Raw genomic sequence first — 27424 nt, 5'->3', positions numbered from 1 at the left:
GGTCTCCCCTTCTCTTTGTCCGGTAACTGCCTCCCCTGGGATGAGGACACCGGGAAAGAATGGAGGGTTTCCTCAACGGCAGGCAGTACAGCAGGAGTGGGAATGGGGAGGGAGGGCAGAGGGCGAGGCCTAGCACGGGGCAGTGTGACACCAGGACGGGGGCCATGGGGAGGCACAGAGGCTTGCCTGACGGGACTGGGAGGGGGGGAGAGGCATTTCCTGTGGCAGGCAGAGTCCCAGTTCCTGATCTCCCCGGTGGTCCAATCAATGGTGGGGGAATGAAGCCGGAGCCAAGGCAGACCGAGGAGGACCTCAGAGGTACAGTTGGGGAGAATGAAGAACTCAATCCTCTCAAGGTGGGGTCCAATAGACATGAGGAGGGGCTCTGTGCGGTAACGCACGGTGCAGTCCAATCTGGCTCCGTTGACCGCGGAAATGTAGAGCGGCTTGACGAGACGGGTCACCGGGATGCTGAATTTATTAACAAACGACTCCAAAATAAAATTTCCAGAGGCACCGGAGTCCAAGCAGGCCACGGCTGAGAGGGAGGAGTTGGCTGAAGAAGAAATCCGCACGGGTACCGTGAGACGTGGAGGAGCAGACTTGGAACCAAGAGACGCCACACCCACGTGAGCTGGGTGCGTGCGTGCGTTTCCCAGGCGTGGAGGACGGATAGGGCAATCCACCAAGAAATGCTCGGTACTGGCACAGTAAAGACAGAGATTTTCTTCTCTACGGCGATTCCTCTCTTCCGGGGTCAGGCGAGACCGATCCACTTGCATGGCCTCCTCGGCGGGAGGCCCAGGCGAAGACTGCAAAGGATGCTGTGGGAGAGGTGCCCAGAGATCTAAGTCTTTTTCCTGGCGGAGCTCTTGGTGTCGCTCAGAAAAACGCATGTCAATGCGGGTAGCCAAATGGATGAGTTCTTGGAGGTTGGCAGGAATCTCTCGTGCGGCCAGCACATCCATGATGCGACTGGATAGGCCTTTTTTAAAGGTCGCGCAGAGAGCCTCATTATTCCAGGATAGTTCAGAAGCAAAAGTACGGAATTGTATGGCGTACTCGCCAACGGAAGAATTACCCTGGACCAGGTTCAACAGGGCAGTCTCGGCAGAAGAAGCTCGGGCTGGCTCCTCGAAGACACTCCGGAGTTCAGCGAAGAAGGCCTGGACTGTGGCTGTGGCAGGATCATTGCGGTCCCAGAGCGGTGTGGCCCAAGACAAGGCCTTTCCTGAAAGAAGGCTTACTACGAACACCACCTTAGACCGTTCTGAAGGAAACAAGTCCGACAACATCTCCATATGCAGGGAACACTGAGACAAAAATCCACGGCAGAGTTTAGAGTCCCCATCAAATTTGTCCGGCAGGGACAAGCAGAGGTTAGGGGCGGCCACTCGCTGCGGAGGAGGTGCAGGAGCTGGCGGAGGAGATGGTTGCTGCTGTAGCAGAGGCAGAAGTTGCTGTAACATGGCGGTCAACTGCGACAGCTGCTGTCCTTGTTGGGCAATCTGCTGCGATTGCTGAGCGACCACCGTGGGAAGATCAGCGAGACTTGGCAGCGGCACCTCAGCGGGATCCATGGCCGAATCTACTGTCACGATTCGGCTTCCAGGTAGTGGATCCTCTGTGTCAGCGAGGGATTGGCGTTTTCACCAGAGCCCGCCGCAAAGCGGGATGGTCTTGCTGCGGCAGTAGCAACCAGGTCGTATCCACTAGCAACGGCTCTACCTCGCTGACTGCTGAGAAGGCGTGGGACAGAAGGACTAGGCAGAGGCAAGGTCAGACGTAGCAGAAGGTCGGGGGCAGGCGGCAAGGTTCGTAGTCAGGATGGGTAGCAGAAGTTCAGGTACACAGGCTTTGGACACACTAAACGCTTTCACTGGCACAAGGCAACAAGATCCGGCGAGGGAGTACATGGGAGGAGGTCAGATATAGTCAGGGAGCAGGTGGAAGCCAATTAAGCTAATTGGGCCAGGCACCAATCATTGGTGCACTGGCCCTTTAAGTCTCAGAGAGCTGGCGCGCGCGCGCCCTAGAGAGCGGAGCCGCGCGCGCCAGCACATGACAGCAGGGGACCGGGACGGGTAAGTGACCTGGGATGCGATTCGCGAGCGGGCGCGTCCTGCTGTGCGAATCGCATCCCCAACGGCCATGACAGTGCAGCGCTCCCGGTCAGCGGGACTGACCGGGGCGCTGCAGGGAGAAAGACGCCGTGAGCGCTCCGGGGAGGAGCGGGGACCCGGAGCGCTAGGCGTAACAACGTCATTACAAAGTAGAATTGGTGGCACAAAAAATAAGCTATCATATGGATTTGTAGCTGCAAAATTGAAAGAGTTATGATTTTTTTAAAGGTAAGGAGGAAAAAATTAAAGCGCAAAAACAGAAAAACCCCTGGTCATTAACCCCTCAAGGACCCGGGATTTTTCTGTTTTTGCATTTTAGTTTTTTCCTCCTTACCATTAAAAAATCATAGCTTTTTCAATATTGCACCTAAAAATCCATTTGAAGGCTTATTTTTTGCGCCACCAATTCTACTTTGTAATGACGTCAGTCATTTTACCCAAAAATCGACGGTGAAGCGGAAAAAAAATCATTGTGAGATAAAATTGAAAAAAAAAAAGCGCCCTGTTTCTACACAGTAGATTTTTCGGTAAAAATGACACATTCTCTTTATTCTGTAGGTCCATACAATTAAAATGATCCCCTACTTATATAGGTTTGATTTTGTCGTACTTCTGGAAAAAATCCTAACTACATGCAAAAAAATTTTACACGTTTAAAATTGTCATCTTCTGACCCCTATAACTTTTTTATTCTTCCGCGTATGGGGCGGTATGAGGGCTCATTTTCTGTGCCGTGATATTAAGTTTTTAGCGGTACCATTTTTGCATTGATAGGACTTATTGATTGCTTTTTATTCATTTTTTCATGATATAAAAAGTGACCAAAAATACACTATTTTGAACTTTGTATTTTTTTTGCACGTACGCCATTGACCGTGCGGTTTAATTAATGATATAATTTTATAATTTGGACATTTCCGCACGGCGATACCACATATGTTTATTTTTATTTACACTGTTTTTTTTAAATGGGAAAAGGGGGGTGATTCAAACTTTTATTAGGGAAGGGGTTAAATAATCTTTATTCACTTATTTTTTGCAGTGTTATAGCTCCCATAGGGGGCTATAACACTGCACACACTGATCTTTTACATTGATCAATGGATCTCAGGCACTGAGCAATCATTCGGCGACCGGACACCAGGAGGCAAGGTAAGGGACACTCCTGCTGTGTCTCAGCTGTTCGGGATGCCGTGGCAAAAAAAAAGGGTTAATAGTGCGCAGCACCGCGATCACTTGTTAGAGGCCGGGCCCGACCCGCTATGATGTGGCCCCGCGTTATAGAATGGGAGCAGACTATAACGCGGGGTCCTTAAGGGGTTAAGGGGTTAAAAAAACACTCCTCTACAAAGCCCTCATTAGCCCCCTCCCCCCAAAAAAAAAAGCTGGTCATCGCCATAGTCTACGGAATCCGTTGTAGTCCTCTGCATACACAGATCTGAAATGAGAAGAAGAGGAAGAGAAAAACAAAAAATGGGTGAGTACATTTTAAGCATAATGTAATGTCTTCCCAGGCCCCCTGCCTTCAGTTTTTGCAAAACTACAACTCTCAGCATGCCCGTAGTTGGGAATCCTTTCAGTATAGTGACAGGATTCCCAGCTCCAGTATAGTATACATGTGTGCACTATGCATACAATAGTTTGTTAAGATTGGAAAACTGAGCTGTGATTGGTTGCTATGGGAAAAACTAGACAATTAGGTTTTCAGGCTGATTGATACATTTCCCCCACTATCATTATTCTGTAGGTCCATATGATTACAACAATACACAATTTATATAGATTTTAGCCCATCACCTTTTGGTTTAATAAAATAATATTTTAACAGTTTGGACATTTACCCATGCACTGATACCACATATGTTTATGTTTATTTTTGTTTACATCATTTTATTTACCTTGTTAAGGAACGCCCTTGCACCCTGGTACTTAAGGACCAAGGGCGTACCTGTACGCCCTTGGCATTTCAAGTCACCGCCACTCGCCGAGCATTGATCGTAATGGGAAGACTACTGATATCTATCAGCAGCCATCCCAGCACATCGCCTAGGGGGGGTCCTAAGATTCCCCATAACAGCAATATTCGTGATTCGCCGGTCAATTATGACCGGTGAAAAACATTTTTTCCGTGCTAATAGGGTCTCTGGTGACCCAATCACCTGGAAAATAAGGGTGATCGCTGCTGTCAGAGACAGCAGTGATCACCCTGAAGGATAGGAGTGAGGTGGCAGGGGTGCCACCTCCTTCTATTCCCTGCCATTGGTTGGTCAGGACTGATTGACCAATGGCAGAGGGGGGAGGGGGGTTAAAGTTCATTCCCCCCACTCTGCCAACCCATGGAAGCACGGTCAGAGCGGGGGTGAAGCTGGGCTACTTACCCTTGGCAGCCCTGATGCAATCCTCCTGGCAGTGGCAGCGTGATCCTCCTGGCAGCAGTGGCATGTTCCTGCAGGCAGCGGCAGAGTTATCTGGCGGGCGGCGATAAGGTCAGTTGCCTAGCAACATCTGGAGGGCCACAGTTTGGAGACCACTGTGCTGTGGTCTCCAAACTGTGGCCCTACAGATCTTGCAAAACTACAACTCCCAACATGCCCAGGCAGCCAACGGAGTTGTAGTTGTGTGCCTCCAGCTGTTGCATAACTACAACTCCTAGCATGCCCTTCGGCAGGCAGTACATGCTGGGAGTTATAGTTTTGCAACAGCTGGAGGCATACTGGTTGGAAAACACTAAGTTGGGTTCTGTTACTTAACTCAAAGTTTCCCAACCCATTTGCCTCCAGCTGTGGCAAAACTAAAACTCCCAGCATGCACGGTCAGAGAAAAAGACCCCTAAAATCTGTAATGCAATACCCCATATGTCGATGTAAAGTGCTCTGCAGGCGCACAACAGGGCTCAGGAATGAGAGCGCACCATGTACATTTGAGGCCTAAATTGGTGATTTTCACAAGGGTGGCTGATAGTTACAGCAGTTCTGACATAAACGCAAACAAACAAAAAAAAAATCACCGACATCTCATTTTGGAAACTGCACCCCTCAAGGTGTGTAAAAAGTGGTACAGGGAGCCTTTACACCCCACAGGTGTTTGACAAATTTTTGTTAAAGTTGGACATGAAGATGAATTTTTTTTTCACTAAAATGCTGGTGTTACCCCAAATTTTTCATTTTCACAAGGGTTAATAGGAGAAAAAGCCACCCAAAATGTGTAACCCCATTTCCTCTTAGAAAGGAAATATCCCATATGTGGTTGTAAAGTGCTCTGCAGGCGCACTACAATGCTCAGAAGAGAAGGAGCAAAATTTGGTTTCTGGAGAGAGGATTTGGCTGGAATTGAAGGCCATGTGCGTTTACAAATCCCCCATGTTGCCAGAACAGTGAACACCACCCACCCCACCCACATGTGACACCAAATTGGAAACTTCCCCCCTCAAGGAACGTAACAAGGGGTGCAGTGAGAATTTAAACCCCACAGGTGTTCGACAGTTTTTTTGAACAGTGGGCCGTGAAAATGAAAAATGTAATATTTATTTGCACAGCCCAAAGGTCTTTCAAATGTAAATGCTCACTGCACCCCTTGTTACATTCCATGAGAGGTGAATTTCCGAAATGAGGTCACATGTGGGGGGAGGGGGGGGGTCCACTGTACTGGCACCATGGGGGCTTTGAAAACGCACATGGCCCCTGAATTCCATTCCAAACAAATTCTCTTTCCAAAAGCTCAGTGGCGCTCCTTCTCTTCTGAGCCCTGTGGTGCGCCCGTAGAGCACTTTACATCCACATATGGGGTATTTCCACACTCAGAAGAAATGTGGTTACAAATTTTGGGGGGCTTTTTCTCCTATTACATTGTTACATAGTTACATAATTAGTATGGTCGAAAAAAGACATACGTCCATCAAGTTTAACCAAGTAATTGAAGAGAAGGGATATGGTTAGAGGAAGGCAAAGGGATGTGATCATATTTCTTCATAAGCATTAATGTTATTTTGTTTAAGGAATGCATCTATCCCTGTTTTAAAGCTTTCAACTGTTTCTGCTGTGACCAGTTCCTGAGGTAGACTGTTCCATTAATTCACAGTTCTTATGGTAAAGAAGGCGTGTCGCCCCTTGAGACCAAACATTTTCTTCTCCAGACGGAGGGAGTGCCCCTTGTCCTTTGAGGGTGTTTAACCTGGAACAGTTCTTCCCCCTATTTTTTGTATGGGCCATTTATATACTTATATACATTTATCATATCCCCTCCTTAAACGTTTCTTCTCAAGACTAAACAAATGTAATTATTATAATCTTTTCTCATAGCTAAGATGTCCCATGCCCCATATTAGTTTAGTCAAGTGTCTCTGCACCTTCACCAGCTCCACAACGTCCCTTATGAACTGGTGACCAAAACTGAAAAGCATATTCTATGTGAGGCCGTACCAATGCTTTATAAAGGGGTAGTATTATGTCCCTGTCCCTTGAGTCAATGCCTCTTTTGATACAGGACAATATCCTGCTGGCCTTAGAAGCGTCTGCCTGACATTGCATGCTATTCTGCAGTCTATGATCTACAATTACACCCAGATACTTCTCTACCAGTGACTCTCCCAGTTTACCCCCCCCCCCCCCCAAGACATACATTGCATGCAGAATTTTACTACCCAGATGCATAACATTACATTCATCCACAATGAACCTCATATGCCAAGTAGATGCCCGGACACTTAGTCTATCCAAGTCATCTTGTAACTTATGCAAATCCTCTATAGACTGTACCGTGCTACAAAGCTTGGTGTCATCTGCAAAGATAGAAACAGAGCTGTTAATACCATCCTCTATATCATTAATAAATATATTAAACAAGAGCGGGCCCAGTACAGAACCTGGAGGTACACCACTAATAACCGGAGACCAATCAGAGTACGAATCATTGACCATAGAGGGCTTCAAAGTTACCCCTTGTGAAAATGAAAAGTTTGGGGTAACACAAGCATTTTAGTGAAAAAAATAAAAAATTTAAATTTCCACTTTAATGAAAGTTTGTCAATTACCTGTAGGGTGTTAAGGTTCAATATACCCCCTTGTTACGTTCCTTGAGTGGTGTAGTTTATTAAATAGTTGCCATGTTGATTTTTTTTTTTTTTTTGCTGTTCTGGCACCATGAGGGCTTTCTAAATGTCACATGCCCCCCAAAAACCATTTCAGCAAAATTTGCTCTCCAAAAGCCCATTGTCGCTCCTTCCCTTTTGAGCCCTCTAGTGCACCCACAGAGCGCTTAACATCCACATATGAGGTATTTTCTTACTCGAGAGAAATTAGGGTACAAACTTTGGAGGCTTTTTCTCCTTTTACCCCGTGTAAAAATGAATAAAAAAAATGGGTCTACAAGAACATGGAGAATGTTCTCCTCCACTTTGCTGCTATTCCTGTGAAACACCTAAAGGGTTAACAAACTTTCTGAATGTCATTTTGAATACATTGAGGGGTGCAATTTTCATAATGGGGTCCTTTATAGGGTATGTCTAACACAAAGACGCTCAAATTCCCTTCAAAACTGGTCCCTGAAAAATTCAGATTTTGAAATTTTTGCTGAAAATTGCTGCTAAACATTGAAGCCCTCTAAGGTCTTCAAAAAGTAAAAACATGTCAACTTTATGATGCAAACATATAGTAGACATATTGTATCAATAAAGTCAGACCCACGCCAGAAAAATGCTAAATTTTCTAATATTTTTGACATTTTGGAATTTTTCACCAAGAAATGATGCAAGTATTGATGATGAAAATTTACCACTAACATAAAGTAGAATATGTCACGAAAAAACAATCTCGGAATAAAATTCAGAAGTAAAAGCAATTAATGCATAAAGTGACAGTGGTCGGATGTGCAAAAAATGCTGTTGTCGTTAAAGGGGTACTCCCGTGGAAAACCTCTTTTTAAATTAACTGGTGCCAGAAAGTTAAAGGGGTATTCCGGGCAAAAACATTTTATCCTCTATCCAAAGGATAGGGGATAAGATGTCTGATCGCGGGGGGCCCGCCACTTGGACCCCTGGTTATCTCCCTGCAGCACCCGCATTCTATGCCGGGGCTGCGTCTCCAGTTTCGCAAACCTCTGGGTTTCCGGGACTGGGGACATGATGTCACGCCACGCTCCCTCCATTCATGTCTATAGGAGGGGGTGTGATGGCGGTCACACCCCCTCCTATAGACATGAATGGAGGGGGCACGACGTGACATCACATCCCCAGTCCCGGAAACCCGGAGGTTTCCGAAAATGGAAATTCAGCCCCCCGCATAGAATGTCCCAGCGGCGGCCCCCCCGCGATCAGACATCTTATCCCCTATCCTTTGGATAGGGGATAAAATGTTTTTGCCCGGAATACACCTTTAAACAGATTTATAAATTACTTCTATTAAAAAAATCTCAATCCTTCCAGTACTTTTTAGGGGCTGTAATGCTTTTCTTTTTGGATTTCTCTTCTGTCATGACCACAGTGCTCTCTGCTGTCCATTTTTGGAACTGTCCAGAGCAGGAGAAAATCCTTGAAGCAAACTCTGGACAGTTCCTAAAATGGACAGCAGAGGTCAGCAGAGAGCTCTGTGGTAGTGACAAAAGATAAATCCAGAAAGAAAAGCATTTCCTCTGTAGTATACAGCCCCTAAAAAGTACTGGAAGGATTAAGATTTTTTAATAGAAGTCATTTACAAATCTGTAACTTTCTGGCACCTAAGGGGGTTATAAAATGTTAACAGGGGTTGATTCAAACTTTTGTTAGGAAAAGTGCTTATTTATATTTATTAACCTTTTTGTAAACATTTTAGTCACTACTTTTTAATCCCTATTGGAGACAATTACATGTAATCTTTAGAATGCAAACACTGAACAATGCTGTTACATAGAACAGCACCTGATCAGTGGTATCGGCGCTCCATTACTGCAGGCTGCCATGTTTTCCTGTAGTAAGGGAGTGCCGATCGGACTGTGAGGACTTAGGTAAGGGACCTCCTGCTGCCATCTCAGCTAATCGGGACCCTGAGATTTCATTGAGGTGGTCCTGGTAAACTCACTGAGCTACCCAGGAACTGAATTTACCGCATTTAAATGCAACAATCAACTTTGATTGCATTGTCTAAATGGTTAATGATAGACATCAGCTAATACTGACTCTCCTGGTCACAGCTCACTAGCCATACTTTTCTGATGATGTGTCGTTCTACAATGAGTGCCCACTGTGGTGTCCCACCTCAATCAGTGATTGGCTGAGCGAGCACTTATTACAGAGGTAACACATCATAAGAAGAGGTTCTACATAGATACTCAATAGGGGTGTGTTCCTAAATACATAAAGGGGTATTCTGGCTTTATTCATCTTATCCCCTATCTGAAGGACAAGGGATAAGATGTATAATAGCAAGGGTCCTGCCGCTAGGACCCCTGTAATTTTGGTGCAGCCCCCGGCATTCTGTGCCTGAACGCTGCCGCCGAGACCGATAGACGTGACATCATGACCACGCCCCCTCGTGATGTCACACCACGTCCCCGAGATCCAAGATTGCGGGGGTCCCAGTGGCGGGACACCTGGGATCATACATCTTATCCCCTGTCCTTTGATAAGATGTATAAAGCTGGAATACCCCTTTAATGTGGGGGGAAACCTTATTAACTGATAGGGATTACCTATATACACCCTCACTGTGTGGTCTGAAAAGGGGTACTTTTATACTATGTAGGTCATCAAGGAGGAAATGATTACCATTTTGGGCACTTTATATATGGGAAATTTGTGTAGGTAGGGAAAACTGAAAATCCTAAGATGTTTGTCTCCCACATTGTTCAAAGATGAGTTGTGGCTGAAAGAAATGATCCTGGCAGTCTGGGCCAGATGGAGAAGAAAAGGAAAAGTTATCCACTCTGATCAGAGATGACCTTATCTATGAGACACTGGATGTAACAGAGCTGTAATGTCTTATAAAATATACCAATATTGTGTTGAGCTGGTATATACAAATATATTGTCACAATACAAACGCTGGTATAGCAGTTTTGTATTGTGACTGGTATTTTAATATTTGGGGCCCCACTTTAAATTTTGCCCAGTGTAAATTATCCCTTAGCACAGTGCCAGCCTTTCCAGTGCACATTTACAAAAAACATCAATGAGGCCATTAATACCACCTTGTCAGCACCATGGTTAATCCAACAAATGTTTTCATACATTATTAAAATAGTTTGAAACCACAGGGATTACTTTTTCAAAGATTATTATTATTTTCTATACTGGAAATTAAGTAATGTTACCATTTTTTGCTTTAAAGTGATAATAATTATCATATGTCTACGAAATCACTGTTAGCTGTTTCTGTATGATTTTTTTTTTCTACAGGAAATATTAAAGGAGATGTCCTGATTGACCTCAGCTCCTCTTCCCTGGTTCATCATTTGTTTTCAGCCTGTGAGTTTTTCAAACACACCATAGTCCTGAAGGTCACTGACAGATGTATTCTGGAGCTGAAGAGATGGCTGGACACACGGACAGGAGCATTCGATTGGGGACATGCTACAAAACTTCATTTAGAGAAAGAAAATAACAGGTGAATATATTACTGTAATATATTACTGTAAAATCACTTGTAATGTTGCTTGTGATGTGTAAGATATATGAAGTCAGATCTTGGAATTGTTTAGGTTGTAAATACTTTATTGTAACAAGTACCTGTCCATGCTCCAGTGCCAAATCCGGTCCACCCTTGGTTCGGTCAGAGGTGTCTTTTGTTATCCTGATGACAGTCTTGCAGTGCCATTTTTTACTGCATGAGGTGGCCGTCTTACCCTATTAGTAGGTGGGAGTGCTGGGCCAATCTGCTGCGTTGCCAGCGTCCACATTGCCTGGTGACAGATTTAAACTAGACAGCTGCTCAGTTCTATGCCCATAATTGTGAATTGTGCTATTCTGTCATTTGACCTCTGCAAGTGACCTGACCCTTTCTCTTGCCTGCTTATTTTGTACCACGCTTATTACTAGGTTTGACCCTTGCTTGTCCGGTCATTGCTTCTGATTCTGTACTATGCTGCCAAAATAGTTTTTTTACTCTCTAGTGTGTTTCTGGTTAACTTCTTGACTGCTAATTTTGCTGTTTGGCCAGTGTGTTGTTTACCTGGCATGTCTGACTTTCCTGACACCCTTGTGAACTCACTTCAGTGTAAGGGCTGTCATCCTGTTTAGGACCTCAGTTTAGGGTGGTTTGTCCAAGTAAGTAGGAATAGTAATGTGGGGCTTGCTCAGATTTGTACTGCTGCAAACCTTATGACATAATGGTGAATTAAATAAAAACATCATATTACCTCATCTTCTTGGGAGAAGTCCTCTGCTTACTTTAAGATGTCAGTAGAACATTTTGCATGCATCCACATATATTTCGGTTCTCATCAATACGGTTATTACAATAAAAAAAAAGACAAATGTCCATCATGTTCAACAGCCTTTAAGTCTTTCTACCAGTACTAGAAAAAATAATCCAAAATTAACTACTAAACTGATGTGGACTGTCTATATGTTTTCATCTCTTTCAGTGACCAGTTACAGGACAAAGAAGAAAAAGTGAGATCGGCCGTTCAACATGTTATGAAATGTGACCTTGAAAAAGAAAATATGACGGATCCGATAGTCTTACCGCCAGCAGATTGCATCATCATTGTTCGGCTCCTAGAAGATATCAGCAAAGACCAAGATGATTACAGGAGATATCTCAGGAAGTTCTCAGGGATGCTGAAATCCGGAGGACACCTTATATTACTTGGGCTTTTAGATATGACATATTACACAGTCGGGAAAGACAAGTTCCATGCTCTCACATATGATGAGGATTTTGCCAGGAAAGCTCTAGTTGGAGAAGGATTTGTTATAGATAACTGTGTGGTTAAGAAGAGAACAAATGTGAGTGACCTTATTGACTATAAGGCCATCATGTTTATTGTAGCTCATAAGGAGAAGTAGAAATTGAAAACAAACAAATTAGCTTCACTCCTTTAAAAATTACTTTAAAAATATGATCATAAAATGTGTTTTTCATGCATATTGTGCTCTATGAAAGTCAATGGAAAAGGAGATATCTGTGCACACACTGTCATAATTGTTGTTTAGATTGTATTTAAAGGGGTACTCCGGTGCTTACACATCTTATCCCCTATCAAAAGGATAGGGGATAAGATGCCTGATCGCGGGAGTCCCGCAGCTGGGGACGCCCGTGATCATGCACGTGGCACCCCGTATGTAATCACTCCCCGGAGCGTGTTCGCTCCGGGTCTGATTACGCTTGACCGTAGGGCCGGCGGCGTGTGACATCACGCCTCTGACCCCGTGTGATGTCACGCTCCGCCCCTCAATGCAAGCCTATGGGAGGGGGCGTGAATGCATTATTAACAAAGCTCTAATATTTAAATAATATGGCTCCATATTTACTGCTCCTTATACTTCTGAATATACACGGCTTACACATAATGATAGGCAGACATGTACTAAAAAGCACAATAGGCTTTGCTATGATTGAATATGAATTTTACTACAAATTTCTTGTTAAACAATCTGTCTTCTTCTTGGACATCATGGAATATTACGAAGCTTCTGATTATTTGCATTATATCAACAGTGTAATAAAGGTAATACTGGGCTGTCTGCGCTTTTCTTGAGGGGGATTTGTTTTTTTGTCTGCTCCTTATAAATAAAATAAACAGCATATGAGAAACACTTACCATGAATTTTCCTTATCCTTCGAGCCCAGACGCACTGACCTGTTACAGATTTTTTTTTTAACAGATATCATAGGCTTTTCATTGAGATGCATAAGACCTTTAGGACCCTCACACACTATGTAACTTCTGCTCTGAATTATTCTGAGTGAGATACCACTTGCAGTAGCCTCCAACAGAATCTGCACTTATTGGCTGAGAGGCCATGAAAGGGGTACGCCACTGGCCAGCATTTTGAACATCTAGTTCTGAACTCTGTGTGCGTGCTGCTGGCTTTGGCCATGCCCCCTCGTGATGTCAAACCACGACTTCTCAATGAAAGTCTATGGGAGGGGTTGTGGCAACCATCATGCCCCCTCCCATTGACTTGCATTGAGGGGGCGAGATGTGACACCACAAGGGGGTGTGGCCAACCCCTGCAGTGTGCACACAGCGTTTGGAACTTAATGTTCCAAACACTGGCCAGTGGAGTACCCCTTTAAGCTCCTTCCCATCGACTGCAATGCAGTTCTGGCAGGATTTCAGTGAACACTGTTCATTCTTTTGTCGGAATCCAGAACCACCTTGGAACTATAGCTGCAGTACTTCTGTAGTGTGCACAGTGCAGCAGAATCCCACACAGAATAATTCCTAGTGCAATTTCAATACTGTGCAAGGCCTTAGCCTTAGTTTACTTCGCAAACTCTCCGGACAGAATTCCCATTGGAAATCCAGAAAGCGGTGCTAAGACGCAGACTGCATAGTCGTCCCCATAGATGGATCATTTGGCAGATGCTCAGAGAAATGCATTGCACTCTATTGGGATGGCAATGCAGTCTGCTTTGTCCTAGCACCACCCAATAAATCTCTGCTGGAAGTTCTGTCAAAAGATTCCACAATGTGTTTCATGTGGGTAAGGATAGATATTTTTTTCTCTCTTGTATATTATACAAAAATTGCAGAATGCTTCATCAGATGGAAATATACTGGAAAATATAAATTTTAAGTTTATAAAATATTATTTTCCTAGATTAAAAAAGTGTACAGCAGCCAACACTGAAGCCAAAATGTCTTCCTCTTTAATGAAAAGGCATACAAAACCAGCAAAAAAAGTAATCCCTTAACCCCTTAAGAACACTTTTTTTTCCCTCCCCGCCTTCTAAACATCATAACACTTTCAGTTTTCCACCAACAGACCCATATGAGGGCTTGTTTTATGTGCTAACAATTTTACTTTGTAATGCCATCAATCATTTCACCACAAAATTTACGGGGAAAGAAAAAAAATATTATTTGTGGGACAAAAAAAAACCAAGATGCTATTTTGTCATTTTTCCGTTTCTACGCAGTGCACTTGTTCTGTAGGTCTGTACGATACAAATTAGAACTTATATAGGTTTGATTTAGTTTTACTTCTGTTAAAAAATTATAACTTTGTGCACAATAATTTGTACATTATAAATTGTCCTGTTCTGACCCCTCAACTTTTTTATTTTTCCATACATAGGGATATGTGAGGGCTCATTTTTTGTGCTGTGATCTGCAATAGAAGGAGGAGTGGTCTATATGCTAACTTTACCATCTTATCATTGAGATTATATAAAGCCAGTTCTTATCTACATGACATAATTCCATCCACAATATAAATAAGGTAACTCAATCAAATAAGAAACCTGTGTATCTTACCAAGAGTATGCATACTTACACACCAGGATAAATGAAAGATGGCTGCCTGGGGTCCTTGGAAATGCCTATAGTCTTAACCAGTCCTCAGAGAAGAGAGGACTATGGTAAAATAATTCCCCCCTGACTCTTTATGGCTCCACCCCTTCAGGTAGCTTCTTGTGATGCCTTCTTGATGCCTCCTCTCCTTTTCCTCATGTCTACTTAGAGATATTTTTAGCTTGTTCCTTATCTTAAACCCCCACCCAAACAAATATAATGTCATCCAATGATGATCGGGTGGGTGTGAGTATATAGACCAGGGTCTAGACACATGACATGTCAGATACTCATTAATTTACTTTATTTGGTATATAGATATGAACATCATGTGAGTTTATTATGGCCACTATAATCACTTGTACAATCAATCAATGTCCAGTATTATAACCCTGGATTACATTCTCAACCATCTCAAATAGTTGGTTGAATTTAATGGATGTATGTATTTTTTCAACCATACTATGTAACGATGTAACTATGTAACTTTAAATAGACAGATAGAACAGATACTATTCACTAAGACAAATAAAACCCTAGTGTTATTTACACATGTATCAAGACTAAAGGTCCAGCCACTTAGTGGCAGAGATTTATCAAAACCTGCCCAGAGGAAAAGTTACTGAGTTGTTCATAGCAACCAATCAGATTGCCTCTTTAATTTTTCAGAGACCTTTTCAAAAGTGAAAGAAGTTATCTGATTGGTTTCTATGGGCAACTCAGCAACTTTTCCTCTGGGCAGGTTTTGATAAATCTCCCCCGGTATGCCTAAACTATATACAGTGGGTATCAAAAGTTTGGGCACCTCAGGTAAAAATGTGTTTTAATGTGCATAAAGAAGCCAAGGAAAGATGGAATAATCTCCAAAAGGCATCAAATTACAGATTAGACATTCTTATAATATGTCAACAAAAGTTAGATTTTATTTCCATCATTTACACTTTCAAAATAACAGAAAACAAAAAAATGGCGTCTGCAAAAGTTTTGGCACCCTGCAGAATTTATAGCATGCACTGCCCCCTTTGCAAAGCTGAGACCTGCCAGTGTCATGGATTGCTCTCAATCATCATCTGGGAAGAACAGGTGATGTCAATCTCAAAGGTTTTAACCCCTTAAGGACTCAGCCCATTTTGGCCTTAAGGACTCAGACAATTTAATTTTTATGTTTTCATTTTTTCCTCCTCGCCTTCTAAAAATCATAACTCTTTTATATTTTCATCCACAGACTAGTATGAGGGTTTGTTTTTTGCGCGACCAGTTGTCCTTTGTAATGACATCACTCATTATATCATAAAATGTATGGCGCAACCAAAAAACACTATTTTTGTGGGGAAATTAAAACGAAAAACGCAATTTTGCTAATTTTGGAAGGTTTTGTTTTCACGCCGTACAATTTCTGGTAAAAATGACATGTGTTCTTTATTCTGAGGGTCAATACGATTAAAATGATACCCATTATTATATACTTTTATATTATTGTTGCGCTTAAAAAAAATCACAAACTTTTTAACCAAATTAGTACGTTTATAATCCCTTTATTTTGATGACCTATAACTTTTTTATTTTTCCGTAAAAGCGGCGGTATGGGGGCTCATTTTTTGCGTCATGATCTGTACTTTTTTTTGATACCACATTTGTATATAAAAAACTTTTAATACATTTTTTATAATTTTTTTTTAATAAAATGTATTAAAAAAGTAGGAATTTTGGACTTTTTAAATTTTTTTTCGTTCACGCCGTTCACCGTACGGGATCATTAACATTTTATTTTAATAGTTTGGACATTTACGCACGCGGCGATACCAAATATGTCTATAAAAAATGTTTTTTACGCTTTTTGGGGGTAAAATAGGAAAAAACGGACGTTTTACTTTTTTATTGGGGGAGGGGATTTTTCACTTTTTTTTTACTTTTACTTTTACATTTTTTTACATTTTTTTTTACACTTGAATATTCCCCATAGGGGACTATTCATAGCAATACCATGATTGCTAATACTGATCTGTTCTATGTATAGGACATAGAACAGATCAGTATTATCGGTCATCTCCTGCTCTGGTCTGCTCGATCACAGACCAGAGCAGGAGACGCCGGGAGCCGCACGGAGGAAGGAGAGGGGACCTCCGTGCGGCGTTATGAATGATCGGATCCCCGCAGCAGCGCTGCGGGCGATCCGATCGTTCATTTTAATCGCGAACTGCCGCAGATACCGGGATCTGTATTGATCCCGGCACCTGAGGGGTTAATGGCGGACGCCCGCGAGATCGCGGGCGTCGGCCATTGCCGACGGGTCCCTGGCTGCGATCAGCAGCCGGGATCAGCCGCGCATGACACGGGCATCGCTCCGATGCCCGCGGTTATGCTTAGGACGTAAATGTACGTCCTGGTGCGTTAAGTACCACCTCAACAGGACGTGCGTTAAGTACCACCTCCTGCGTCCTTAAGGGGTTAAATGCCCAGACTCAACTGACCTTGCCCCAACAATCAGCACCATGGGTTCTTCTAAGCAGTTGTCTGGAAATCTGAAACTGAAAATGGTTGACGCTCACAAAGCTGGAGAAGGCTATAAGAAGATAGCAAAACATTTTCAGATGTCAATATCCTCTGTTCTGAATGTAATTAAGAAATGGCAGTCATCAGGAACAGTGGAAGTTAAAGCAAGATCTAGAAGACCAAGAAAAATATCAGACAGAACAGCTCACAGGATTGTGAGAAAAACTATTCAAAACCCACGTTTGACTGCACAATCCCTCCAGAAAGATCTGGCAGACACTGAAGTTGTGGTACACTATTTCACTATAAAGAGACACTTGAACAAATATGGTCTTCATGGAAGAGTCATCAGAAGAAAACCTCTTCTACGTCCTCGCCATAAAAATCAGCGTTTGAACTTTGCAAATGAACATATAGACAAGCCTGATGCATTTTGGAAACAAGTTCTGTGGACCGATGAGGTTAAAATTTAACTTTTTACCCAGAATGAGCAAAGGTACGTTTGGAGAAGAAGGGGAACAGAATTTAATGAAAAGACCCTCTGTACAACTGTTAAGCATGTGGGTGGATCAATCATGCTTTGGGGTTGTATTGCAGCCAGTAGCACGGGGAACATTTCACGAGTAGAAGGAAAAATTGATTCAATAAAATTTCACCAAATTTTGGATGCTGGTGATGCCCAACATTAACCCCTTAGATGCTGCAATAAAAGTTGCGGGGTCTAAAATAGAAAAAATCTATCCCGGCGGCTTAGAGAAGCTTATCAGGACCACCACAGTGAAACCGCAGTGTCCCGATCAGCTTAGAGGATGGGGGGAGGGCCCTTAAGTGACTCCTCGCCGTCCGATGCTTGGTCTGAAGCTCCAGTCAGTCTCAACAGTCTGGAGCAGCAGAACACCGATAACACTGATCAATGCTCTGTGATGGCATAGCATTAAACAGTGTATGCAATCATAAGATTGCATGTAATAGTCCCCCTATAAACATAAACATATGTGGCTTTGTCGCGTTCGTAAATGTCATAACTATAAAAATATAATGTTAATTAAATTGCAGGTCAATGCCGTACAGGTAAAAAAAAATACCAAAGTCCAAAACAGCATATTTTTGTTCACTTTGTTTACCTTAAAAAAATGTATAAAAAGTAATGATCTTTATAAAAACTTCAGATAACGGTGCAAAAAATGAGCCCTCATATAGCCCCATATATGGAAAAATAAAAAAGTTATCAGGGTCAGAAGATGACAATTTTAAACATACAAATTTTGGTGCATGTAGTTATATTTTTTTTAAGTAGTAAAATGAAATAAAGCCTATATAAATTAGATATTTTTGTGACCATATGGACCTACAGAATAAAGATATGGTGTAATTTCTTCCCAAAAAGTTCACTGCATAGAATCGAAAACCCCAAAAAGTGACAAAATGTTTTTTTTTTGTTTTTTTTTTGCCTGACAATTTGTTTTCTGGATTCGCCATAAATTTTGTGGTAAAATGATTGAGGGTATTACAAAGTAAAATTGGTGGTGCAAAAAACAAGAACTCATATAGGTCTGTAGGTGGAAAATTGAAAGTGTAATCATTTTTAGGTACCCTTAAGAGGTTAAAACTAAATCCAAATTCTGTTTAAAACTATGTCCAAAATTATTATTTTTTTAATGCACACAGAGGTATCAAAAGAATCAATTACTTTTTCAAGGGGTCCAAAAAATTATCCCTTTTTGGGAATAGCTACAGGTTTTGTCCTTGGAAAGTGAAGAAGCCTTTTCACAAGAATTATACTTAACCCATTGAGGACGCAGGACGTACAGGTATGCCTTGGGTGCTTGGAACTTACCTGTACCTGGACTTACCTGTACCTGGACTTACCTGTACCATACACTGAGTCTAGCCGCGGCAACGACTCGAGTGCAGGAGCTGCACTCGAATCATAGGCTGAGGGTTCCGGCAGCTATCAGCAACCAAGGACCCGCCGGTAATTGCAGATATCAGGGATTGCCCTGATGTCCGTCATTTATCCATCAGATGCTGCGATCAATATTGATCAACGCATCTGCGACTAAGCGGCGGTTCCAGTGGATGATCTGATCACCCGTGGCATGGCCGTGGGGATCAGATCAGCTAAGATGGTGGCTGGAGGTCAGTTTACCTGCTTTCTAATGCCATCATGGGGTCTTCTTCTTTAGTCTGCCATCGAGCAGACCAGAGAAGTAGATCGACGATAATACTAATCAATGCTATGCATATGTATAGCACTGATCAGAATCTGCAATCTAATAATTGCAATATATAGTCCCCTTTGGGGACTATGAAATTGTAAAAAAAAAAAACAGTAAATTTTTTTTTTAATATAAGTGAATAAGCCCCTCCCCCAATAAAAAATAAAATTCCCTTATTTAAAAAGAAAAAAACATTAAAAACAATAAAACATTAAAACAAATAAATATTTGGTATCACTGTGTGTGGAAATTTCAAATCCATAAAATATATGTTAATGATCCTGTACGATTAACGGTGTAAACATATAAAAATACCACATCATCTATCAGAAAACTCCGTGTGCGGAGTTATAGTGGTCAGAGATTTTATAAAAGCAGTACAATATTAGAAAAACTATATGAATTGGGTATCGTTTTAATTGCATTGAGCTACAGAATAAAAAGAACATATAATTTTAACTGTAAACTGCACTGTGTAAAAACAAAACCTACCAAAAGTTGCAAAATAGTGGTTTTCTTATCAATTTTCCCCCACAAATAACACTTTTTTGGCTTTGCCTTATTTTTTTATGGTAAAATGAAAGATGCTATTACAAAGTACAATTGGTCACGCAAAAACAAGCCCTCAAATGGGTCTGTAGGGGGGAAAATAGAAAAGTTATGATGCAAAAATGAATATTTCCTGTGTCCTCAAGGGACACAGGTAAAAGGGCAGTGATATCATCCACAGCGTTCACAATGCTGGGAACTTCTGCACAGAGGAGACAAAGAGAGAGAGAGAGCCAAACATGAGGGCAGTTAGTGGTTATAAAGATGGAGAGAGAGAGAGAGAAATAGATTACAAAGAGAGAAAAGGGACAGCAATTAGAAAGACAAAGAAACAGATTGGAAAGAAAGATCGTGTGTGTGTGTAATTGAACAGGATTCAATCCCCATACAAGAATCCTATAGTGGTGTAAAGTCTGTTTATCTGAATTTTGCATTTTTCGGCTTTGAGTCCTGTTCATACATTATGTTTATGTCTGAATAGTTTCTGTGTTTATTTTCCCTGGTTTGGGAAGAGTTAATGCTTCCAGCCATTTCAGCCCTTCAACAGGTGCTGCTCTGGGCTGGCAATTACACCTGTTACTCTGATCATGTTTGCATCATGTTCAATATGTCTGTCTGAGCACATGTATCCTGAGAATTAACCATGGTTATCTGTAAAGTATTCATGTATTGTTCGTTCTGCATATGTTTTGTTTTTCCTGAGTCCGTATTCACGCTGTGCGTTTTGTTAGTCCTGTTTTAACCTGGTTTGATCCCGGATCTCCTAGGATAGAATCCTGTTCTGAGCCTTGTGCTAATCTGTCTATCTAGGAGTGAGTGAGTCTTGTGCCTTTACCCGTGTTTGTTTGTATTTAGGATTCTTGTTTGCTCTTAGGCTAATATCCTGTTCACTGTGTAGTGTGCCCGCTAGCTAGGATTTAGAATTGTTGTCCATCCATGATTGGAGTGGGGTGATCAGTGTGTTCCTTGTTCAAGTCCAATGTGAACAGTGCTCCTGATTTCCCGGCCCATTCAGTTTTCTGACATTCAGTTAACTTGTTTATCCCATGCATCTCCTGGTTTTGTCTGCTGTATCCTTATCCTCCTTTCTAGTCTTGTTCATATTATCATATCTGCCATTTATCTTGTTCCTGTTTTCTGAACTGTTTGTTAGTATGCTATATATGTATATATGTTTTGTTTGACTCTTACGCCCATGCACTTTAGCGAAGTATAGGGTCCGTCCTCATGGTTGTTGATACGTCGTTTAAAGTGGATGGGCAACAGGAAGGGACAGCGGTTGTAGGGACAGTTAGAGCTCACTTACTCCCTGTTCCCTGCCCCCCTTTCATGACAAGTGGCTCCTATACACCAAAACAGCATGTAAGGGGACATCCTAATCACAGCCTCTAAATGGTTCATCTTTTGCTACCAAAAATCTGCTCTGGGCTTGCAATTACACCTGTTACTCTGGGAACAAGCTGAGCCATCAGAAAAGCTGGCAAGGATGGCTAGATGTGTGCTTTCCTGTTTGTACAATAAAAAGCATTTTGTGGGCTTAAAGGGAAGAGAAGTGTACTGGAAAGCCATACTCTTAGACCCTTGGTATAAACTCAAAATGGGGGAATTTTTCTCGCCTACTTCAGCAGTGCCCTTTCTCTGACAGACACCATAAGCCCAGACATCATGGACTTCTGGCTCACCAGATTAGACCATTGACCAAAACTGCAGGCCAAATTCTAATTGATTTCTTTGAAAACCTGCTACTTCCAGCCATGCTTGGGCTGCCTTGCTTGTTGGAGTAAAATTCACATTGTTTTTGGTTGTTTTTGCAAACACCCTGCAGCCAGCCAGAGATGCTGGCCAAATTCAAATAAATTTTTTTGGAAACCTGCTGAATGGTGGTCCAGTCTCCACTCCCCGCAGAGTCAACGCTCCACTACCTCTGCCAGCAAAATTCTTATTGATTGCGGTTGCTTTTGCAAACACCCTGCAGCCAGCCAAAAATAGATTCAAATTGATTTTTTTGAAACCTGCTACTTCCAACCAGGCCTTCCTCCAGAAAACTATTTTGATGTACTGAAGGTTGTTGTTGCAATCTCCCTTCAGCCAGCCAGGCTGGGGTCACCTGGCTGGCCAAATTTGAATTAAGTTTAATGGTTTCTAAAGCTTCTTCTTTACACAGGTTACTACAACTTCCTCAAATAAACCACTCTGAACTGCTGAAGGTTGCTGTTGCAGCCAGCCAGGCCTGGGTCCCCTGGCAGGCCAAATTCAAATTGATTTGAAAGGTGTCTCAACCTGCTGCTTTACGCAGACTACTACTACTTCTTCCAATAAGCCACTATGACATGTTCTGCTGGTGAGGGGCAAAGCACAGGGTCCGTCCTTATGGTTGTCGATATGTCGTTTAGAGTGGATGGGCAATAGGAAGGGACAGCGGTTGTATGGACAGTTAGAGCTCACTTACTCCCTGTTCCCTGCCCCCTTTTATCCCAAGTGGCTCCTATACACCAAAACAGCATATAGGGGGACATCCTAATCACAACCTCTGAATGGCTCATCTTTTGCTACCACAAATCTGCCCTGGGCTGGTAATTACACCTGTCACTCAGACCATGTTTGCATTATGTTCATAGGCCCTATATAGCCATAGGGCCTGTCAACACAGAAGTGAGTATACAGTGATCCCTCAACTTACAATGGCCTCAACATACAATAGTTTCAACATATGATGCTCTTTTCTGGACCATCATAACTTGAAACCAGATTCAACATACAATGTACAGACAGTCCAGATCTGCGAAACATGTCAATGGCTGGAAGATCTGACCAATCAGAATGGGCATTTCACTGGTAAAACCCCTGTATTAGTGCGTGCATGTAGTACTGAAGCGCATGCACTGAATTCCTGTCTGGTAGCGCCCCCTACAGTACAGGGAAGTATTACATGTTCTGTACTACTCTTTACCTGTGCCAGGGTTAGCTGCTGCTTTGGACACCAAGTAAGGGCGGCTTCATTTTACTTTTTTAGGACATTGCGTGTACTGTACAGGACCCCATCCTCTACATAGACCAGTGTTTCCCAACGAGGGTGCCTCCAGCTGTTGCAAAACTACAACTCCCAGCATACTGTACAGGACCCCGTCCTCTACATAGACCAGTGTTTCTCAACGAGGGTGCCTCCAGCTGTTGCAAAACTACAACTCCCAGCATACTGTACAGGACCCCGTCCTCTAGATAGACTAGTGTTTCCCAATGAGGGTGCCTCCAGCTGTTGCAAAACTACAACTCCCAGCATGCCCGGACAGCCAAAGGCTGTCCGGGCATGCTGGGAGCTGTAGTTTCTCAACAGCTGGAGGCACCCTGGTTGAAAAACACTGACATAGACAGTGATTACAGCTCCCAGCAGATCTTTCTTACTTTTATATGTAAGGAATTTGCTTTATCTATATGAGTTATCTACTTATTTTTCTTTAATCCTCACTTTTTCCTATTTTTAGATGACATTTTGGGGCTTCAGAACCAATTACCAGGTTTCCATAGAGTTATGGTCTCAACATACAATGGTTTCAACATACAATGGTCGTCCTGGAACCAATTAATATTGTAACTTGAGGGACCACAGTAATAGATTTCTGCAAATACCTTCTGTACTCATTGTGCTGTCAGCTTTGCCATGCAAAAAGCATGTTGAAGTTAAACGTATATAGCCTGTAGTGTTATCCGGTTTTGGTGCATTTAATATTGTTCTGCCAACACCTTTAGTACTTGTTGTGCTCTCATCTCTGCCATGCAAAAAGCTTGTTGTAGTTATACACATATAGCTTGTAGTGTTATACGGTTCTTGTGCATTTAATATTGTTCCACAAACACCTTTAGTACTCATTGTGCTGTCATCCCTGCCACACAAAAAGAGTGTTAAAGTTACACATATCTAGCCTGTAGTGTTACACAGTTCTGGTGCATTTAATATTGTTCTGCAAACATCTTCAGAACTTATGTTGTCATCCGTGCCACGCAAAAAAAAAAAAAAAGTGTGTTGAAGTTACACATATCCAGCTTGTAGTGTTATACGGTTCTGATGCATTGGATATTGTTCCATGAACACTTTCAGTACTCGTGCTGTCATCCCTGCCACGCAAAAAGCGCATTGAACTTACAAGTGTCTAGCCTGTAATGTTATAAAGTTCTGGTGCATTTAATATTGTTCCACAAACACTTTCAGTACTTGTTGTGCTGTCATCTCTGCCACGCAAAATGCGTTCAAAGCGTTGAAACTTAGATTTGACAAGTAGGTTGGAGAAAATTCACCAAAAAAGGATTAATGTAACTGAAAAAAACACGTCTGGAAAAGGAGTTGGTGGACAAGGTAGGGGGCAGAAGACCCCAGCAATGATCCCTGCCAGTAACAATGTTGTGTAAGAACATGGCAGTACAAGTACAGTACTGATATGTCAGCAAGGAAAACAGTGACATTGGGGATGCAATGCCTCTGATATTCCTTTTGAAGCAGACACTGTTGGCGATGATGGAAGAAGGAGGAATAGAGGAGACTACATGTCTTGATGGCAGAATAACGGATGTTCTTTGAAGGAGTTGGTTGAGGAGGTACTGGGACCTGAGGAGGAGGATATGGAGATGGACTCTATCGAAGAGAGAGGAGATGAGGACCTTGCACAAGGCGACACTGATGAAGAATAGGAGGAGCATGACCAACCTTGGCAGTATGGGACAGAGGTGGAACAAGCTGGGCCATCAGAGAAGCTGGCAAGGATGTCTAGGCGTATGCTTTCCTGCTTGTACAATAATAAGCATATTGTGGGCTTGAAGAGAAGAGTACTGGATAGCCGTACTCTTAGACCATTGGTATAAACTCAAAACATTTATTTTTTTGGAAACCTGCTGAACAGTGGTCCAGTCTCCACTCCCCGCAGAGTCAACGCTCCTCTTTTTGAAATCTGCTACTTCCAACCAGGCCTGGCTCACCTGGATGGGGCAAAATTCTAATTGATTTTGAAGATTTCTCAACCTGCTGCTGTATGCAGGAAACTACAACTTCCTCCTGTAAACCACTCTGACATGATAAAGGTTTCTGTTGCAACCTCTCACCAGTCAGATAGGCCTGGGTCACCTGGCTGGCCAAATTTGAATGAAACTTAATGGTTTATCAACCTTCTGCTTTAAGCAGAATTCTACACCTTCCTCCTGAAAACCATTGTGACATGCTGAAGGTTGTTGCTGCAATCTCCCTTCAGCCAGCCAGGCTGGGGTCACCTGGCTGGCCAAATTTAAATTAAGTTTAATGGTTTCTCAACCTGCTGCTTTAAACAGGTTACTACCAATTCCTCCAGTCAACCACACTGAACTGCTGTAGGTTGCTGTTGAAACTTCCCTGTAGCCAGCCAGGCCTGGGTCACCTGGCTGGCCAAATTCAAATTGATTTGAAAGGTGTCTGAACCTGCTGCTTTACGCAGACTACTAGTACTTCTTCCAGTAATCCACTATGAGATGTTATGCTGGCAGTTCCTGCCAGGTCTACGCATACACAACCCAGGCATGCCAGCAACACCAGTCCGGGAAACATATAATTGAATTTATATTTTTATAAAAAAAAAAAAAAAAAATATTGAAGCATTAAAATAAAACTTTAATGAGTACACAGCGCATGAGCCGTGGGGACGCCATCCATGGCAGCCTGGTGTGACGATGTCACATAATCGAGCAGGCGCCCGGAGATCCCTTTCCCGCTGCTCGCATACTCTAAGTAAGACGAATATGCTCAGGGCCCAGGGGGCACTATATCGTAAAGGAGGAGGAGGGGGGATTTAAAATCTTGGGGGGGGGGGGGGGAGGCAGAGAAAAGGGAATATTTAATGTTAGGGGCAAAGCACAGGGGGCGTTATATGTGAAGAGCACATGACAGGTGGGTTCCCCTGTGCTGTGTTCCTCACATATAATGCCCCCTGTGCTGTGCCCCTCACATATAATGCCCGCTGAGGGGACAGAGCAGGGGGCATTATATGTGAGGGTCACATGGAAGGAACATTATGTGTGAAGGGCACAGCACAGGGGGCATTATATGTGAGGGGCGCATGATGAGGACATTATATATGAAGAGTGCATGATGGGGTATTATATGTGAGGGGCACACGATGGGGGCATTATATGTGAGGGGCACATGAAAGGAGCATTATATGTGAAGGGCACAGCACAGGGGGCATTATATATGAGGGGCACATGATGGGGACATTATATGTGAGGGGTGCATGATGGGGGCACTATATGTGAGGGGTGCATGATGAGGACATTATATATGAAGGGCGCATGACTGGGGCATTATATATGAGGGGTGCATGATGGGGACATTATATGTGAGGGGCGCATGAGGGGGCATTATAATTGAGGGGTGCATGCTGCTCACCCTCACCCAGCCTCTACCTCCAGTGGCCCCCAGATAATTTGAGTTTGAGATACCTAACCTAAAAGAAGGGAGGGATCAGTGTCCAGTCGGGAAGTGCCAATATTCACATAAATATTCGCAACTGCAGGCATTACGAATATATATCACTATATTCTAAATATTAGCAAAATCGCGAAGTGACGATATTCGCGGTAAAAATTAGCATTTCGAATATTTGTGCTCAACACTAGTACACAAACCATCATCCACAAAAAAAAAGGATTAATCTTTGGCATGCTTGAAAAAGATACTGCGTCTTCCCATGCCTGCGTGTGCATATTAACACTGGCAGGCATCTACCGACGACCAGAGATACTTTATGTCACTTTATTTTGGTGTGAATAAGCCTAAAAAATTTGCAAGTTACGCCATAACAGAGCCTTAAAACACTTTAAAACTACTTGAATACATTCCTAACAGTGTTAGACAGGGGCGTAGAGCTGTTAGGCAGTGATATCAACGTGTTTAGGGGATTATTTTATTGCCAGCTCGAGTCGAATCGAGCAAAACCAAACTTGTGATTTCCGAAAAGTTTGTTAAGTCTGGCAAACCAAACTTTTCAAAAGTTCGCTCAGCTCTATTTATGACACTCTCATGTCTCTTCAGACCACTCTATACTATTTCTTTGTATGCCATATTGCACTTTACTGTGTTTTTTTTTTATTAATCTTTTATTGTAACTAGTAAAAATTGTTAAAACTTTTATACTACATTGTTACTTGTGCTCTCTTTTCTTTTATTGTATTACACTATAAGACATGCTAGGCTATTGCTATGTTGGATAATATTTAGAGAAAAACTGTCAGCCTGTTCACCCACACTAAACCCAAGAGACTGGGTTATAGTGTGGGTGAACAGGATTCAAACGAGTGGTCACTTACTTATTTTTGTCAACTGGCCGCCAAGATATCTCGGCGTCCTGTTGACAAAAAAAAGTAAGGGACCCCTCGTTGGACACCTGTTGACCCAGACTATAACCCAGTTTATTAGGTTTAGTGTGGGCTCACGGACTGACAGTTTTCCTTTAAATGTATTAATATATAAACACTAGTTTGTTTAATTCAACACATGAATCTTTCTCACACATTTTCCCATGACTGACTCATGAATATAATATCTCATGACCTGATCAGTAATTCTTCCTTCGGCTTTGTGACATGATATAAATC

General features: G+C 42.5%; 1 protein-coding gene across 1 annotated transcript in view; it reads left to right on the top strand.

Annotated features, from left to right (window-relative positions):
- Positions 1-12822, top strand: part of LOC130293275 (indolethylamine N-methyltransferase-like) — a 61188-nt gene extending 48366 nt beyond the window's left edge. Inside the window, exons 4-5 of the mRNA XM_056541779.1 lie at positions 10489-10696; positions 11676-12822. Coding sequence (XP_056397754.1) covers positions 10489-10696; positions 11676-12099 — 632 coding nt within the window. The 3' untranslated portion in view covers positions 12100-12822. The remainder of the gene's footprint in view (positions 1-10488; positions 10697-11675) is intronic.
- The last annotated feature ends 14602 nt before the right edge of the window (positions 12823-27424 follow it).

This window comes from Hyla sarda, chromosome 10 (genome assembly GCF_029499605.1).
Source record: "Hyla sarda isolate aHylSar1 chromosome 10, aHylSar1.hap1, whole genome shotgun sequence".
Lineage (NCBI taxonomy): Eukaryota > Metazoa > Chordata > Amphibia > Anura > Hylidae > Hyla > Hyla sarda.
This window is presented reverse-complemented; position numbering and strand designations above follow the sequence as displayed.